General features: G+C 36.9%; 1 protein-coding gene across 11 annotated transcripts in view; it reads right to left on the bottom strand.

Annotated features, from left to right (window-relative positions):
* The window catches only part of TUT4 (terminal uridylyl transferase 4), a 162,557-nt gene that overhangs the window by 82,727 nt on the left and 60,418 nt on the right, over positions 1-19,412 (bottom strand). For all 11 annotated transcript variants that reach the window (XR_008997007.1, XM_036893252.2, XM_036893244.2 and 8 more), the window contains exon 4: positions 15,125-15,241. Coding sequence is in view for 10 of the 11 variants with exons in the window: in XM_036893252.2 (XP_036749147.1) it covers positions 15,125-15,241 (117 nt within the window). In the remaining variant the exon portion in view is untranslated. The remainder of the gene's footprint in view (positions 1-15,124; positions 15,242-19,412) is intronic.

Here is a 19,412-nt window from a genome sequence, read left to right on the forward strand (position 1 = left end):
CCCTAATATGCAAATATGGTTTCATCATTTGGATTGGTCACACAGCTCTATCTTACCATTCCTTCATTCCTAGAGATCCCTTTTTCTCTCTGTTCCCCAGCTTCATTGTGTTCCTGTTCTCTAATTTCCATCTCACTCACTGTCTCCTGTAACTGCAGTCATCTACTCTTAAATCCCTCCACTATATGTTTCATTTCAGATTAAGTATTTCCTTAGTTCTGACTGGCTCTTTTTCAGGTCTTCTTTTTCTTTGTTGAAGTCCTCCCTGAGATCTTGAATATTTTTCTGTAAATCTGTGAGCATGTTTATGACTGTAATTTTGAAATCTTTATCAAGAAGATTGGTGATCTGTTTCATTTAGCTCTCTTTCTGGTGTCCTGTCCTGTAGTTTTGTTTGGAACATAGTCCTCTGCCTCCTCATTTGTCAGTTTCTGTGTTTCTTCTTTTGTATTAGGTGGCTCTGTGATGCTTCCTGGCCTACAGAATAATAGTTTTATGAAGGTGTTCTATGGTGCCCAGAAGCTCAAGACTCTTTACACCCAGTGCCTGGTTCTATTTTGCTGGAACCCCAGCTGTTGGCGTGTAGTGGGTGGGGCCACCTTTCTTTCTGTCTTCTGTAGGGGTCTGAGTCTGCACCAGCAATGTGCTTCAGCCACTGCCTTTGTGATCAGTGCTGAAGTCTCTGCTGGGATAGCTGTGGGCAAGACCACCCTCTGCCTGGCCTGCAGCAATGGCAGGGCTGTTGGGTTAATGGGGTGGGTGGGCCTACATAAGCCTCTGGGGCAAGTCGGGATACACCACAACAGGCTTGGACAATCATGGGGAGGAAGGAGCTCTTGGGGCTGGCTGCAGGCACATCTCCAGTTGGGCTGAAAGAGAGCCAAGAGAGCTGGGAGCATCTCCCACAGCCTGACAGGGAGCAAAGTCTGACTCTGCTGCTGGGCCATGTGGGTTGGCTTGCTGGCAGTGCACACAGAGAGGAGCCTCAAGACTGCGTTGCCAGTGATGGGGATGGAACATCTGGGGCTACCGAGAATTCCAGACCTGCTTGGCTGAGAGAGGGCTGGGGAGGTATCCTCCAACTGCCTTGTCTCCTGAGGAGAGAGCTCCATCCAACCCTTGCCCCTCTGGCACCCTCTCACTGCTGTCAAGTGTATCAAACTGTCACCTCTGCTTTAGGTCTGAGGACTGGCAGAGCATGCCTGTCCTCCACAACAGCTGGAGTCTCAGCCTCCCCATGTGTTCCACCTGTCCCTGGTGTCCAACCCTGTTAAATCACCAGAAACAACTGTAATGTGGGCTTGGGCTCCTGAGGAAGACTTCCCAGGCCAGGCGTGCAGTGCTCCTGGGGCTCCTCCCAACTCCCTCCACTGTTCCCCTTTCTCCTGCCTGTAGGCTAAGTTTGGGGGAGGGCTTGGGTCCCACTCAATCGTGGCTCTGCCACTTTACCCATTCCTGTGTGGTCTTCTCTTTTTCCATGTGTGTAGGTGGTCTGTTCTGTAATATTGAGGTCATTTTCAGATTTAGTTGTATTTGCTGTATTTTCCTCTTTTATGTGTTTTTGGGAGAAACTTTCCACCTTCCCTTCCTACTCTTGCCATCTTTTTCTCTGCCCACCACCCCCAACAAAGTTATCTTGATATACAGAGAAGTACCACAAAATGTTCTGAACTGTATTGCTAGACTATCATGGAAATAAGAAGATAGAAGAAAATCAATGAACAAACTCCTCTACCTATGCTATTAATAAGCCTATTCTACTTCCTTTAGAATGTTGTTCCACCAAACATTCTCACTGTATCCTCATATCACTGATCATCTTCATGTTCTCCTGATAGACCCATATATCCTTTGTCATTAAATATAATCAATGAAATCCCTACCTTATATAACTTACATTCTAATTAGAGGAAAAAGACAACAGATAAATAAATAAACATATACAATCATGTCAGGTAGTGCTATGAAGGAAAATAAACCAGGGTAAGAAGCTACAGACTGATGGGAATGGGCTGTTATTTTAGAATAGGGTAGAGAAAGAAAACACTCTATAAAAGTAATATTTCAACAGAGACCTCAAAGAAGTGAAGGAGAGAGAAACTTAAATTTCTGGAGGAAAGAGCATTCCAGACATAGAAAACAACAAATGCAAAGACTGAGAGGTAAGAAAGTACATAATGTTATTTGAAGAGATCAGTGTGTCTGGAGCTTAGTGAGGAGTGACTCTGAAAGATGATGGGGTTGAAAATTTAACTAGAAGCCAAATATTATATGACTTTATTAAAGTTGATATGAGCTTAGAACCTTATTCTAAGTTGGGAAGTCACTGAAGGGCTATGGGCAGCAGGTAATATGATATGACATATTTTAAGAGAACATCCTAGATGCTAAATGAAGAACAGACTGGGGGTGGGAGAGACAGGAAGAGGGGTAAATTAGAAATAGTCCAGGTGAGAGATGGTGGTAGCTTAGACTAAAAGAGAAAGACTAGAGGTGTGTGACAGATGACTAAATTTGGAATACACAATATTTTGGAGGTAAATTCTATGGAATTTGATAATTGGCTGAATGTGGGGTGTAAAACAGATGAATCAAAGATGACTCAAAGGTGCTTGTCCAAAGCAACTGGGTAAGTGGTGCCTTCTACTGAGATGCAGGAAATTCTAGAAAGAATTCATTTAGGACAGGGAAACTTGCCCAAGAGACAAGAGCATCCTAACTAGCCTCCAATTTCCAGTCTCTGGACCTTCATCCTACCTCACATCCCTACCAGTTATTCTTAGAAACTTTCAATAAATCCTCAAAATACCAGCAAATTAAATTCAGCAGACTAAAATAATTATACACCACAATCAAGTGTAATTTATTCCTGAAATGCAAGGATGGTACTCAAAATACAATTATCAACCAATGTAATATACCACCTTAACACAATAAAAGGACAGAAGTGACATGATCATCTCAAGTGATCTCAAGTGATGCAAAATAGCATCTAACACTATTCAACACCCTTTTGGGGTAAAAACACTCAACAAACTAGGAATAAGAAACTACCTCAACATAATAAAGACCACATATGAAAACCCACAGCAAATATCAGATACTATGATGAAACACTGAAAGCTTTTCCTCTAAGATCAGGAACAAGTCAAGAAGGCCCATTTTCACCACCTCTATTCAACATATTATGAGAAGTTCTAGCCAGAGGAACTAGGAATGAAAAAGAAATAAAGGTATCCGAATTGGAAGTAAGTAAATAAAATTACCTTTTCACAGATAACAATCTAGTATGTAGAAAACCCTGAAGATTCCAAAAAAAGTGTTAGAACGAATAAACAAACTCAGGATACAAATCAACACACAAAATTCACTTGCATTTCTATACATTAACAATGAGAATCTGAAAAGAAAACAAAACAATTCCATTTAAAATAGCACCAAAAACAACAAATATCTAGGAATTAACTTGCCCAAGGAGATGAAAGACTTTACACTCAAACAGCAAAACACTGCTTAAAGACAACATGAATAAAGAGAAAGACATCCCTTGTTCATGGATTGGCAGACAAAATTGTTAAGATGTCAAAACTACTTAAAGTGATCAAAAGAGTCAATATGATCCTTATCACATACTGGTGACATTTTTTTGCAGAAATGGAAAAAAATGATCCTAAAATTTTTTACCTTCTCAGGTAATCAATTCACTCTCCTCCTCATTTTAAACACTGCCCCATCTACTGGTATGTGTTTTATTGAGTAAGTACTCTCCACCTCTACATTAACAGTAACCACCACCACAATTTATTGAGTACTCCTATGGGTCTGGCACTGTCCCAGGGACATAACAGATGTTATGTCACCTAACTTATACAACAATCTAGGTAGATACTATCAAAATCATTTTATAGATAAGAAAACTGAGGATTAGAGGTATTAAATATCTTTCTACAATTACAGGGGGGAATTGAGAATTAAATCTAGATCTAACTCCAAAGCTTATTCTCTTTCTACTTCCATTTAAGTAATGAGTCAACAAATATTATGGAGCAACAAAACGCCAGGCACTGTGCTACATATGGAGTTAAATGAGAAAAAAAGAATGCATATAATCCCTACCTTCATGTAGTTTACAGTCAAGAAAGATAAAGATAAATCCAAATGGTTATTCAAATTAATAAAAAATTTAAACTATGAACTGTTCTGAGGTATTGACAACAACAAAAGAGATCCTGTGTACCTCTTCTCTAGCTATCAATCTTCCTTTCTTTCACAATGAAACTTTCTGGAAGTTGAGCCTATATGCCTTTTCTTTAACCTGCTCACTCAAAACTATGTCATTAGTTCTAAAACAGCAACTGCTCTTACCAGGATTATCAAAACCCCCTTAGTTGACAAATCAGATATTTTTACATTTAGATTATTTTTATCTGTATTATCATACACTTTGGACTATCATCTTGAAATACCTTTCTTTTAGCTTTTGTGATATCTTCCTCTTTATTCTTCCTACTTTTCTGATCATTTTCCAGTCTACCGGTTGATATTCCTCTACTTGGCCCTTAAGCATTTGTGTTCTTTGATCTGTTCTCCTTCTCACTCTTTTGGGTGATCTCATCAATAACCATGACTTTAATATGCTGAAGATTACCAAACCTGAATATTCAGCTCCTAATGTAAATTCCAGATCCTTATATTCTACCAAATGGTAAACATCTCTACTTGATATGTCCTACAAGTGTTTCAAGCTCAGTATGTTCTAAAACATTTTTCTTTTTGTATTTCCTCTAAGTAAATACCACTACAATCACAGTAAAATCTCAAATTAGATGCCGTATGATCATTCTAGACATTATAGGCCTCCACCTCTCCAATTCTGCATCCTAAACCTCTCTTAAAGATCTAACCTCAAGTCCATTCTCACTAACTACTACTTCATATCAAACGTGCATCACTGCCTGACTAGATTATCATGAAGACTAATAAGTCTTCCAAACCTAGACCCTTCAAAGGCTTCTTTCACACAGAAGCCAGGGTGACTGATCTTGAGAAAATACATGTCACTAAGCTCCATAAACCTCAAAATGAAATCCAAACATTCTAACATAGTACACATCATTCATTCATAATCAGGCTTTTGCCCAATTGGCCAACTGGCATGTATTTCATCCTCTTCTTGGCCAGCTTGCTTCAGTTACGCTAAACTACTAGTTGTTCCCTGAACACAATGTGCCATTTCTCACTTCAGAAACTCTATACATGCTCGTCTCTCTTCTATAAAGACACTTTCTAATTTCTTTATTTTGCCAAAAGTTTTAAGAGCCAGGATTCGATTCTCTATTTACCTTCTTTAACTTACTACACTAACTCTGTTACATAAGTCCCAATCTACGGTCACAGCATATTCTAATAACCACCTGCTATGACACCAGATTCTTTTTCAAACATTTGCTTATGTGCCTGCTCCCAGTGCCTGTGAACTCCTTATGTCCACAGGTTATGGTACTTTATTTGTTTTAGATCTCTATAGCCTAAAGCAGAAGCTAAAGATAAACAATAAATTATTTATGAGTTAAAAATGTATACTGGTTCCACAGATAATGGAACAGAGAGCCCAAATATAAAACTACACACATATGGTCAATTAATATATGATAAAGGAGCCATGAATATACAGCACGGAAATGACAGCCTCTTCAACAGCTGCTGTTGGCAAAACTGGACAGCTACATGTAAGAGAATGAAACTGGATTATTGCCTAACTCCATACACAAAAGTAAACTCAAAATGGATCAAAAACCAGAATATAAGTCATAAAACTGTAAATCTCTTAGAAGAAACAGGCAAAAATATCTTGAATAAAAGCATGATCAACTTTTCCTGAACACATCTCCTTGGGCAACAGAAACATAATAAAAAATGAATAGGTGGGGAGGAGAGGATTAAAGATGGCAGAATAGGAAAGCAAGACAGAAATCTCCTCCCAAAAAAGACATAAAAGAGGAAAATACAGCAAATGCAACTACACCTGAAAATGACCTGGAGACTGCAGAACAGACCCCCTCCACCTGAGGCAGAAGAGAAGACCACACAGAAAAGGGTGATGCAGCAAAGCCAAGATCAAGCAAGACCCAAGCCCCACCCCCTACACTCTGGCCACAGGCAAGAGAAAGAGGAACTAAGTGGGGACAGGGCAGGAGCCCAGGAGTGCTGCACACCTGGCCCTAGAGATCTGCTATGGGAGCACAAGCCCACATTACATTTGGTTCTGGTAATTATCAGAGCTGGACCCAGGGGTAGACATTACACTCTGGGAGGCTGACTCCAGAGACTGTGGAGGGCAGGCATGCTCTGCCAGTCCCGAGACTCAAAGCAGAGGTGGCAGTTTGAAACACTTCCCAGCAGTGGGAAGGGTGCCATAGGGCACGAGAGTTGGATAGAACTATCCCCAGAAGAAAGGGAAGGTGGAGGGTACTTCCCCAGCCTTTCCATGGCCCAACAGATGGGGAAATCTAGGGAGCCCCAGATGCTCCATCCGCCTTGCTGACAATGCGGCCCCAAGGCTCCTCCCTATGTGCACTGCTGACAAACAACCCACTTTGTTCAGCAGCAGCATCAGACTTCCCTGCCTGTCAGGCAGAGGGAGCCTCTCGCAGCTTGCATGGCTCCATTTCAGCCCAGCCAAAGAGGTGCTTGGAGGAGCCAGCCCCAAGAGCTCCCTCCTTGCTGCAGGTGTCCAACCCTCGTGCTGCACACCCAGCCAAGGCACATCAGTCTGCCCACTGGATTAACTCTGCAGCCCTGCCGTTCCTACAGGCCAGAGGGTGGACCCGCCCACAGCGAACTCAACAGAGAATCCTGAGCTGATCACAAAGGTAGCAGTTCAAGCAAACTGCCCACCCAGACTTAGACTACTACAAAAGCCAGACAGAATGGCAGTCCTGCCCATGGCACACCAAAAGTTAGGGCCACCACAAAATACAACCAGGCACTAGAGGATAAAGAATCTCGAGCTTCTGGGCACCATAGCACCCGTTCTTCATAAAGCTATTACTCTTTGGATAAGAAAGCAGAGTAGACCAACAAATTACCGAGCAAGTACGAAATCAGAACAAAACAAAATGAAGAAACAGTTCCTCTGTGTCCCCAAGCCACTCAAGAGAAGAGCCAACTCCCAAGAGAAAGCTGTGCCCACACTGCCCTGGAGTTCTCTCAGCTGGCCTGAGTGGGAGATACTGGTCTCTATGGGGGACACTGGCCTGAGCAGGGGATGCTGGCCCTGGGCTCTGCCCCCCCCCCCACTGGCCTCACACCCACCTAGCATCATGCTGCTGAAGGCCAGTGTCCTCTGGTCAATAAAGTCACACTCGATGGGGTCATGATCTCAGATAAGGAAGCATACCAGCACGATCTCAGGCATGTGCACCATGAACACTTGGGTCTCCTCCCACATGGGGTTGAATCCTGGAGGACATCAGAAGGAGGTGTGACCTCCCACCTCTGTTCGAGTTCAGGTGCTCCTGCACAAAAGTTCACCATCAGAGCCACTCAGTGCTAGCAGCCTTCCCGGTGTCTGCCTCCTGTGCCAGAAGCAAACAGTAGCAATGACCAAGGATGGAAATCAGGGCACAAGTGTCTGAGTTCTGATTCTGGTGCCCCAAGGGTTCTGAGGCAAGCCTTTTTATCTTTAAATCTTCCTCCTAGAAGCTGGCTCCAGTGTTTCTACCCCATCCCCAAAAGTCTTCCCCCAAGGTCCTGTAACTAATCCCTCCCTGCCAGCTGCACTGTAAAGCCCCTCCAGGACAGGAGCTGGATCTTATTTGTATCAGAATGGCTAGGCTCCCAATGTAAAGAGAAATCAGGAAAACAACTCCAACTGCAGTTATATCAAAAAGAATAAAATACCTAGGGATAAACCTAAACAAGGAGGTGAAAGACCTATACTCTGAAAAGTATATGACACTCATGAGAGTAATTAAGGAAGACGCCAATAACTGGAAATCTATCCCATGCTCATGGATATTGTCAAAATGGCCATCCTGCACAAAGCAATTTACAGAAGCAATGCAATCCCTATCAAAATACCAATAGCATTCTTCAACAAACTAGAACAAACAGTTCTAAAATTCATATGGAACCACAAGAGACCCTGAATAGCCTAAGCAATCCTGAGAAGGAAAAACAAAGCTGGGGGGATTATACTCCCTGACTTCAAGCTCTACTACAAAGCTACAGAAATCAAACCAGTATAGTACTGGCACAAGAACAGACCCACAGACCAATGGAACAGAATAGAGAGCCCAGATAAAAACCACACATCTAAGGTCAATTAACATATGATAAAGGAGCCATGAATATACAGTGGGGAAATGACAGCCTCTTCAACAACTGGCACTGGGAAAACTGGACAACTACATGTAAGAGAATGAAATTGGATTATTGTCTAGCTCCATAAACAAAAGTAAACTCAAAATTGATCAAAGACCTGAAGGTATCATGAAACTATAAAACTCTCAGAAGTTTTATAAACATAGGCAAAAATCTCCTGAATATAAGCATGAGCAATTTTTTCCTGGACACATCTCCTCAGGCAAGGGAAATAAAATAAAAAATTAATAAGTGGGGCTATTATCAAACTAAATAGCTTCTGTACAGCAGAGGACACCATCAAAAAAAGAAAAAGACAACCTACAGTATAGGAGACTATATTTGTAAATGACTCATCTAATAAGGGGTTAACATCCATGATATATAAAGAACTCATATGCCTCAACACCCAAAAAAAAAATAACATAATCAAAAAATGGGTGGACCTCCAAAGAAATACAAATGGACAACAGGCACATGAAAAAATGCTCCATATAACTAATCATCAGGGAAATGCAAATTAAAACCACAATGAGATATTACCTCACACCAGTTAGAATGGGCACTATCCAAAAAACAAAAAATAACAAATGCTGGCGAGGGTGTGGAGAAACAGGAACCTTCCTACACTGCTGGTGGGACTGCAGAGTGTTGCAACCACTGTGGAAAGCAGTATGGAGGTTCCTCAAAAAACTAAAAAATAGAAATACCATTTGACCCAGTAAGTCCACCTCTAGGAATTTACCTCCCAGCCCCCCCAAAAAATCCCTGATTCAGAAAGCTACATGCACCCCTATGTTTACTGCTGCACTGTTTGCAATATCCAAGATATGGAAGCAACCTAAGTGTCTATCAGTAGACAAATAAAGAATAGGTGGTACATATACACAATGGAATATTACTCAGCCATAAAAAGAAAAGAAATCCTGCCATCTGCAACATGGATGGATCAAGAAGATATTAGGCTCAGTGAAATAAGCCAGGTGGTGAAAAACAAATACCAAATGATTTCACTTATACATGGAGTATAGAAACAAAGCAAAATAGAAGGAACAAAATAGCAGTGGACTCACAGACACTGAGAAGGGACAGTGTTTACCAAGGGAGAGGGGTTGGGGAGGTTGTCGGGGAGGGCAACGGGGCTGAGGAGGCATAATCAATTCACAATCACAATGTAAGTTGGTCAGAGGGACAGTAGTACAGCACAGAGAATACAATCAATGACTGTAACATCTTACTATGTTGACAGATGGTGACCATAATAGAGAGGGTGAGGATTTAATAATGGGTAACTGTTGAACCACTGTGTTATATATTTGAAACCAACTTAAGATTGTATATCAATGATACTTAAAAAATATTTTTTATCCTAGTGTTTTAACTAGAAAATATAGTTTGTCTTTATGGGTTTGTGTAAGGTGAATTTTGATTGGGCTTTTTGATCTGCTTTTCCTGAAACCATCAGCCCACCTACCCATTCTTTAGGACAGAAGTTTTTTCATTATCTTATTCAATCTTTCTACCTACTAGTTGGGAAGTTACTCTATCAGTACTCTTTTACTGCTTACCCTAAATGTTTCAACATACATGCTTAACCCAACATTATCTAATATAAACCAGTATCTTTATTCTTCCCCGAAATCAGAAATGTTTAGAAAGCTTTAACAATGATAACCCTCTTCAAAAGTACATCCTATAATTGTTGAGTATTTTAGTTCTAGCCTGCTATTTTTTTCCCCAACAAGTTGAATGCTGTTGTTACTGTTGCTGTACAGTTATTCAACCAATACATATTTAACTCTCATTTCCTCTCGCCTCTCTCATGTTTCCTAAGGATCATTTTCCTTTAGTTTAAAATACATCATTTCCTTTACTGAGGGTCTTTTGAAGATTAATGCTCTCATTTAATATGTCCATCAATATATTCTGTGCTCATTACCATTAGATAACTTCATTTAATATAGAAATATAGGTTGACAGGTTCCCCCTTTTCCCCCAGAACTCTGAAGATATTATTCACCTATCATCTGGTTTCTACTGTTACTGATAAGTCAGCCACATTCCAAACTGCTGCACCTTTATGAGTAACCCAAACTTTCCATTTTGGCTGCTTTTTAAAAATAACCTTGCTGACATATAACTGACATAAAATAAAATACACATATTTAAAGTTTACAATTTGGTTAATTTTTGACACATGTATACAATCATAAAATCACCACAGTCAAATAATAAACATTATCAAGCACACATAAAAATTACTTCATATTCCTTTGTAGTCACTCCCTATCCACTTTACATCCATATTCAGGAAACCACTGACCTGATTTCTATGACTGTAGTTTCCATTTACTACAGTTTTCTATAAATGGAATCACACAGGATATACTTGTTAATGTCCAGCTTCTTTCACTCAGGATAATTATTTAAACATATCTTCCATAGTGTTGTGTAAATCAATAGTTCATTCCTTTATAAGCTGAATAGTATACCACAATTTGTGTATATACCACTGATGTACATTTGACTTGTTTGCACTTTTGGGCTAATTATTGTATATAAAGCTTTTATGAACATTCATACACAATTACTTGTATAGACATATGCTTTTGCTTCTCCTGGGTAAAACAGGAATAGCAAGACTGAATTTTATATTAGGTATATATTTAAACTTTAAAAAATGCCAAAATATTTTCAAAATTGGATATACTACGATATGATCCAGCAATTCCACTTCTAAGTATTTAGCCCAAGGAAACAAAAAAAACCTAACTCAAAAAGATACCTGCACTGCCATGCTCACTGAAGCATTATTTACAATAGCCAAGCCATGGAAAGAACCTAAATGCCCACTGATGAATGAATGGATAAAGAAAAGGTGATCTAGATATACAATGAATTCAGCCATTTAAAAAAAAAAAAGGAAATTCTGCCATTTGTAACAATAGGAATGGGTCCTACAGCATTATGTTACATGAAATAAATCAGAGAGAGAAAGACAAATACCATATGATCTCATTTACATGTAGTATCTAAGAAAACAAAAACCAAAAGATAAACCAAATTCACAGATACAGAGAACAACAGACTGGTAGTTGCCAGAGGTCAGGAGTGAGAGGTAGAGAATATGGGTGAAAGTAGTCAAGGTACAAACTTCCAGTTATAAAATAAGTCCTGGGGATTTATTGTGCAGCATGGTAAATATAGTTAGTAATACTGTATTGCATATTTGAAAATTATTGAGAGTAAATCTTAAAAGTTATCATCTCAATAAAAAAAATTATACTTACGTGTGGTGTAAGATGTCAAGACTTCCTGTGGGAATCATTTTGCAAAATAAATATATATTGAATTATTGTGTTGTACAACCAAAAATAATAGTGTTATGTGTCAAGTGTTATAACTCAATTTTTAATTTAAAAATTAATCTTTTAAGAAGGCTAGATATACTATTTAAGATTTCCACCAGTACTGTTTAAGACTTGCAGTTCCTTCATGTCTGACATTTGGTACACTCAGTCTTTTTAAAAAATTTTAGCTGTTATTCATAAGTGTAGCGATTTCCCTAATGACAAATTATGTTGAGCATTTTTTCATGTATTTAACATCTGTATGTCTTCTTTAATGAAGCATCAGCTCAAATCTTTCACCCATGTCTCTACCGGATTGTTTACTTACTCCTGAATTTTGAAAGTTGTTTATATTTTCTAGATAGAAATGATTTACCAGATATATAATTTGCAAATATGTTCTCCCACTGTAATGAATATTGTGCACACTTTAAGCAGTATCTTTCAAAGAGCAGAAGTTTATAATTTTGATTCTTTTCCCTTTGGTGTCCTATCTAAGAAATTATGCAAGGTCATAAAGATACTCTATTTTTTTCTTCTGGAAATTTTATACTTTTAAGTTTTGCGTTCAGGTCTATGATTCATTTTGAGATTTTTTTTAATATAGTGCAAGGTATGGACACAAGTTCTTTATGTATGGACAGCTAATTATTCTAGAACCATATTTTAAAAGACTATCATTTCTCAACAAATTCCCTTTGATTTTTTGTCAAAAATCAGCTGTTCATGCATGTGAAGGCTTATTTCTAGATTCACTCTGTTCCACTGATCTATTTGTCTACTTAATGACAGTAGACACTGTCTTGATTACTGCAGCTTTTTAAGTCTAGAAATCAAGTGGTGTTAGTCCTCCAACTTTGTTCTTTTATAAAGTTGTTTTGGATCTTGTAGGATCTTTGCATTTCCATATGAATTTTAAAATCAGTTTTTCAACTCAGGATTTTGGTTGGGACTGTATTGAATCTCTAGATTAGTCTGGAAAGAACTGACATTTAATACTACCAATTCTTCCAGTACATGAGCAAAGCTTTTTTCTCCATCTATTTAGCTCTTCTTTAATTTCTCTCAGGAATGTTTTATAGCTTTCTGTGATAAGTTTTACATATTTTTGATGCTACTGTAAATAGTTTTTATATTTCAATTTTGCACTGTTTATTGTTAGCATATAAATATACAATTTTTTGGCAAATTCATCTTGTATTCTGCAACCCTGATAAACTCAGTTACATGAACTCTTTTCTAGATTTCACTGAATATTCTACATAAACAATTATATCGTCTACAAATATAGTTTTATTTATTTTCCAATCTGGATGGCTTTTATTTCTTTTCTTGCCTGACTGTGTTGCCTAAAACCTCTAATACAACATTGAATAGAAGTGGTAAGAATGGACATAACTTTTATCCAACTTGTAAAATTGTGATAAAATATACATTAACTTAAAATTTACTGTCTTAACAATTCAGTAGCATTTTTGAGTGTATAATTCAGTAGCATTAAGTACATTCATATTGTGTACAACCATCACCACCATCCCTCATGTAAAACTTAAACTCTATACCCATTAACAGTAACTCCCCTTTCCCCCATTCTTCCAGGCCCTGGCAACCACCATTCACTTTCTATGATTCTGACTAAGTACCTCATATAAATAGAACCATACAGTATTTGTTACAGGTTTATGTTACTTAGCATAATGTCCTCAAGGTTTATCTATGTTTTGCATATCAGAATTTCCTTCCTTTTTAGGATTCCAGCCACCATGGACTTCTCTGGACCCAACTCGGGGAATCCTTTGGTTCCTCTTCCAATAGTACAATCTGGATATTCTCCGAAACTGGAGTAATCACTGGACTCATATCAATTGTTTTCCATGCTTTGCCTGTCCTTCACTGCCTAAAAAACACTGTTAGCTACTTTTGTCTTTTTTTTTTTGGTTATTTCAAAAAGAAAGTAAATCCAATCTGTTATTGGAACTTTACCAAAAGCAGAAGTCCAGTATGGCTGCGTGTAAGGTTTTTTGTTTGGTTGGTTTTGTAATGCTCTAAAATTTCCCTGCAATATATACAATATGTATTGGCTTTTTTTTTTAAGGTTCTTGTTTGGAATTCCCTGAGCTTCTGGAACTAATGATCAGCATCTTCCAATATTTCTTGAAATTTCTGTTATTGTATCTCTTGAACTGCCAGTTTATCTCTGTTAAGTCTTCTGAGCTCTAATCAGTCAAAATAATAGGCTAGTAAATTTTGAATCATTTCTTGTCTAAGTTCCTGACTTTTTCAATGCATTTGTTTTTTCAAAAAAATATATACTGAGAACCTGCTATGTGTCAGACACTATCCTAAGTGATGCATAAACAAAAATAAGTAAGAAATTAAACCTGCCCTCTAGAATACTGGATACTGAAGTCTAGAAGAGGAGACAGTGCAGACATTTGTAATATAATGCATTATGTTTTCTGATCAAGCTGTTATGGGAGCACAGAGGAGGAGCACCTAACTCAGACTCATTGGGAAGGTCAGTTAAGAGTATTTCTCAGAGAAAATATAGCAAAAACTTAGGGATAATAAGTTACATAGTATTAATATTATAACTTGGAAAATAAATTAAATAGCTAATATAGTATAATTAACATACAATTTAAAAAGAAAAACATTCTACTTGTATTTATGTCTATAAAATATTCTAATAAAAATAACTGAAAAATAAAGAATTCCCAAAGTCTGAAGCTTATAAGGCCCTGTATGGTCTAGATGTCTCCAGCTTCATCTCATATCACTTTCCTTCCAGCTCTCTTTAATCCAATCTAAACTTTTTCAGTTCCCCCTATCTCACGCCGTTTTCTGACTTAGAGACCTTTATTCACACTGCTTTTTGTGTAAAATGCTCTCAGCTTACCCCTCTATGCCACTTACCTTTTTGCCTTTTAAACCACTCCTTCAAAGTTCAACTCAAATGTCACTTTCTCAGAGATACCATGCCTCTTCTGGACTAAGTAAAATATCCTTAGGACTTCCTTAGCATCACATGTCCCCTTTTAACGTAATTCATCATACTTAAATCCTTATTCAATATGTCTTCACCAATACTTTAAAAACTCTGAGTGAAAGAACCATGGATGTGTTATTTACCACTGCCTAGACCTAGCACTTAAGAATTCAATAAATATCAGTTGTGCTAACTAACTGTACCTGACAGTTTTAAACAGTTTTACTTTAGGATGAGCAAACTGGTCTTGGTTCCCCTCCTGACCACCTAAAATAAAGAGGGCAATTACAGTTTTTAAAGCTATCAGTTCTGTTACTAAATATAAGACTGGACAAAACACCTCATTTTTAGTTTCATAAATAAAAAATACTTGATATAGTTTGATCACTCAAAAAATATGTACTTTATTAAAAGAACTTACCAGAATATTTTTCTTATGTCGTTTCTCCTTTATATGTTTATGAGCTCCCTGGATGTTTTCAATGTGAATTAAGCAAAGTTTGCATAGGTATCGGCAATTGGTATATTCTGGTGAGCGCTGTAAAGTTAAAAAACGCATTTTTTTTTCAGAAAAACAATTTTTCAGGAAACTTTAGAAGTAAATATTTTACCATATATATATATGAGTGATATAATTATGTAGAGAAAAAAATAAACATTGAAGGTGTAAGTTTTTAATAAATGAGTACTTATATATACAAGAGAGTTGTCCCTTTTTAAAATAGTCATCATAAGAGATCATATAATTTCCAACAATATCATACAATTTCCAACAATATCATGATAATGCTAAATGTGTTTGAGACTTATCTAACATAAAGTCTTTAGAATCCAACAGAAGATAAGAAAGGCAGTCTTATTACTTAGTCTTATTTCAATGCTGTCTGAAAAACTGGTTTCAAACTTTGTCTTTTTGATTACTATAAAAAATGAAATAAAATCCACACTCCTAATAGGGTATTTCAAAAAAAATGAACTGCAAATATGGAAGACAAGTCCAATAAGCTGCTTGTGAAAAAATTCCAATCAATCACCTCATAGGAATAAAGGGACAACCCCCTTGAGGTAACTACTCTAAATGGAACAATTGTGACACATGGAAGTTCTCAGTCACAGTACTTAAAGTCATACTTTATATATGTATTCTTGAAATAACTTTAAAAAGCTGAATTCCAAAGTTCCTGTTATGTACCTATGCAAAGTGCTTCTAATTTGTCATTCAATTTGTCATTCTAATAAGAATCCAATTAAGATTGGTATTATCTTCATTTTATAGATGTGAAAACAAAAGCTCATAGAGCTTGCAACTTCTACAAGGATACAACACTATTAAGTGGGAGATGCTGAATTTAAATTCATGTATATTTGAATTTAAAGTCAACACTCTACCCAAGATGGCACAATAAAAAATTACAAAAACACAGTAAATACATGATGAATTTTAAAATGTTATTTCTAATATATTCACCACAAATGCAGCACTGCTTAATTTTTATCTTAGATTGATCTTCAATAGGCTGCAACTCTTGACAAAAAGATTCTTACTTCATGATTTTTTTAAAATGAGAAACCTACCCCAAATTTGTCAACAGCCCTGCCCCCCAAAATAAATAATGCCATCACTTATAGATTATCTATTAACCTTATAACAACCCTATTAGGATTCCCCATTTTACTGGCACAGCAACTAAGTCTCAAGGATTAAATAATTTGCCCAAAGCAACAAATAAAAAATTAATCTCAATCTAGTCATCCCAATTCTTTAGTATAAAAATTCTTTCAAATCTGTCCTTATTGGGGAATAAATTAAGTCCTTACAGAGACTTCTACCTCTTAATTTCCAACCACAATTAGTTTATAATTCATCAAATACTTTCTGAGCATGTACTGTTATGTCAAACATTATTCTAGGAGCTGGGAACAAAAGTAAATGAAACAAATGAAAATCTCTATCCTTAGGAAATTTATATTCTAGTGTAGGGAGATAGATAATAAACAAATGCACAAATAAAAAGGAGTGGGGACATTATTAACTGCTTTTTTTAAATTAGTGTCATCACTTAATACCTTATTGATAAAGTAACTTAAAGTGAGTGAAGGATTGATCTGTGTGGATATTTGGGAAGAGACTTTGCATGAAAAGGGAAATGTGAATGTTAAAGTCCTGAGGCAGAAATTTGCCTAATATGTTTGAGAAACTACAAAGAGGCAAGTATGACTGGAAGAGAAAGGTAATGGTGGCCAGATCACAAGGTCCCACATAAGAACTCTGGCTTTTATTCTAAGTGTAAGGGGAAGGCACTGAAGGTTTACAAGCAGTGAATTACAAGATCTGATTTATATTTTAAAAGGATCACTTGCTATCTGTATTAAGAATAGAATCAGGAAGAGCTTATTGCTACCATAAGCATACTCCAATAATGTGGAAGAGAGATAATGCTGGCATGGTCAGGGTAAAAGTGGTGGAAGTAAAAAGAAACATCAGACTCAGGAGGTGAAAACATAAATACAGAATATCTAAAACCATGACTATGGATGAGGTCACTAAGGGAGTCATGAAATCACTCACATGAATTTTCCAATTGTAAAATGTTACAATTACAAGGATATGTCTGGATTCTCTTAATAAAAAGAGCTTAATACTGTATGGGGAGTCAGAAGGTTTGGGATGACATCTCAACTGACACTCATTGGAACCTGCTTCTATATCCTTAACAAAAATTGCCCTACCTGATAAAACAATCAGTTCCACAAGAATTTAACCTTTATTTAGCGCTCACTAAATATAAGGCACTGTGCCAAAATACATGTATCATTTTATTTAATCCTCATAACAGCCCAATAAGTTGGGTGTCATTTTTATCAACTCTATTTTAATGATAAAGAAACTGAGGTTTAAAGAGGTTAAATAATTTATCCAGTTACCCAACCAGTAAGGGGCAGAACTAGACCCAGTGACTTGAAAACCTATACTTAACCACTAAGCAAACTACCTCTAATTACTGACCAACTACTGTGTGCAAGGCACTGTATCAGACACAACATCAAGTAACACAAAAAATGTTCTCACCATCATGAAGTTTCTAGTTTCACAGAAGAGATGCATGAAAAATATTTTTTTAATTCCTTTATATTTTATTTTACCATTATATTTTACTTTTTATTATTTTATTTTAGTTATAAGATTTTATTTTACCATTAATCAAAAACACTAATAAAACTTTAAAGTTTCTGCAGACCAGCTAGAATAAAGATTTCTGGGCATGGAAATTCTAAATATTTCCTAGTTACTCTAAGAAAATTTACCCTCTGATCTAATAATTTGGATTTATTCTTTTCTTGGTGAAAACTTACATTTTTACTCTTCAATTATATAATCTATGAGTACACTATGAACCAAAGGACCTGATGAAATCAAAAGCAAGTACATAAGACTATTCCTAATGAGCATCTAATGTTGATAAAGAAAAATGTTATTAAGAGTATACTGGATTGAAAACAAGAGGTTGAAGGGCATTGAGAAACAAAGAGGTAACTAAAAGGAAAGGAATTATAGACATCTATGCTAGTACTGGCACACCTATTTTACATCACTGTTGCCTAAACTGACAACAAATAAAATGTCTTCCAAGTTTCCTAGCTTTTCCTTCACCCCAGGCCACTCTTTTCTACGAATATCAAATATCCATTCCACCCCAACTTCTTCCTTCTCCCAAGACTAAACTTTCCTGTTTCATATTCTACGTATCTTCCCATTCAGTTCCCTGCTTATTTTCCTCAAAAATACATTTTTCACACTTCCTTTACACATGCCATCACCTATACCACCCTTCCTCAAACCACTTGGTCAACTTCTAGCCACTCCTTCAAACTCAGTTCCAATGTTGCCTCCTTATAAAGCATCCCAAAAACGAGGCCTTCAATGCCCCAACTCAAGTTGGTCCCATCTCAAAGACCACATTTTCAAACAACAGTATTATTACTATTATTATTCTCTTACATGTTTTTCTCTGGTTAGTAAACTCCTAGCAAAGCAGTATCACGTTTTTTAAAATGCCATGTATGCCCCAATTCAACTTTAAGCAGCAGATCATGGCACATGAAAGACACTCACTCAATATTTACCCTGACTATGATAGATCCCTAACACCTACTAATTTCAGGCTTAGAAAAGAGAAAGTGAAAGGAAAGACAGAACAAAGTGAAACAGCAAATTGCAAAAAAACACTTCCTTCTAACTAGACTCTTGAGACTAGCTATACAACACAAACCTCTCTCCTATGTCATGGGTCTCTACTCCTTTACATTCCTTTCTATTTTTATAAGGTAACTACTCTCTCATAAGTTCTATTAATAACCCAGGGATTTCCTTCTTCAATTTAGATATGACCTCATTTTTATAAACTATACAAAACCATACTGTTTCTCTTTCTTATTTATCAAGAATGATGACCTATTTTCTTATATGTATACTCACAAATATCTCAAGTATCTATTTGTGAATACATGATTTATAATTCTACCCTTTAATACCTAGCAGTGTTTTATTCTTAAGACTAGGAATGTGCTCTTCCAGATTATTAATTAATACTCAGGAACAAGATACTAGTGGCTAGAACAGTTCCTAATGTACAGTAGATATCCAGTGAATAGGGGAGAAAAAGGAGGAAAGGGGAAGAGAAAAGCAAAGATAAAAGGTAGAAGTCTAA

The sequence above is a fragment of the Manis pentadactyla genome, chromosome 4 (assembly GCF_030020395.1).
Source record: "Manis pentadactyla isolate mManPen7 chromosome 4, mManPen7.hap1, whole genome shotgun sequence".
Classification (NCBI taxonomy): domain Eukaryota; kingdom Metazoa; phylum Chordata; class Mammalia; order Pholidota; family Manidae; genus Manis; species Manis pentadactyla.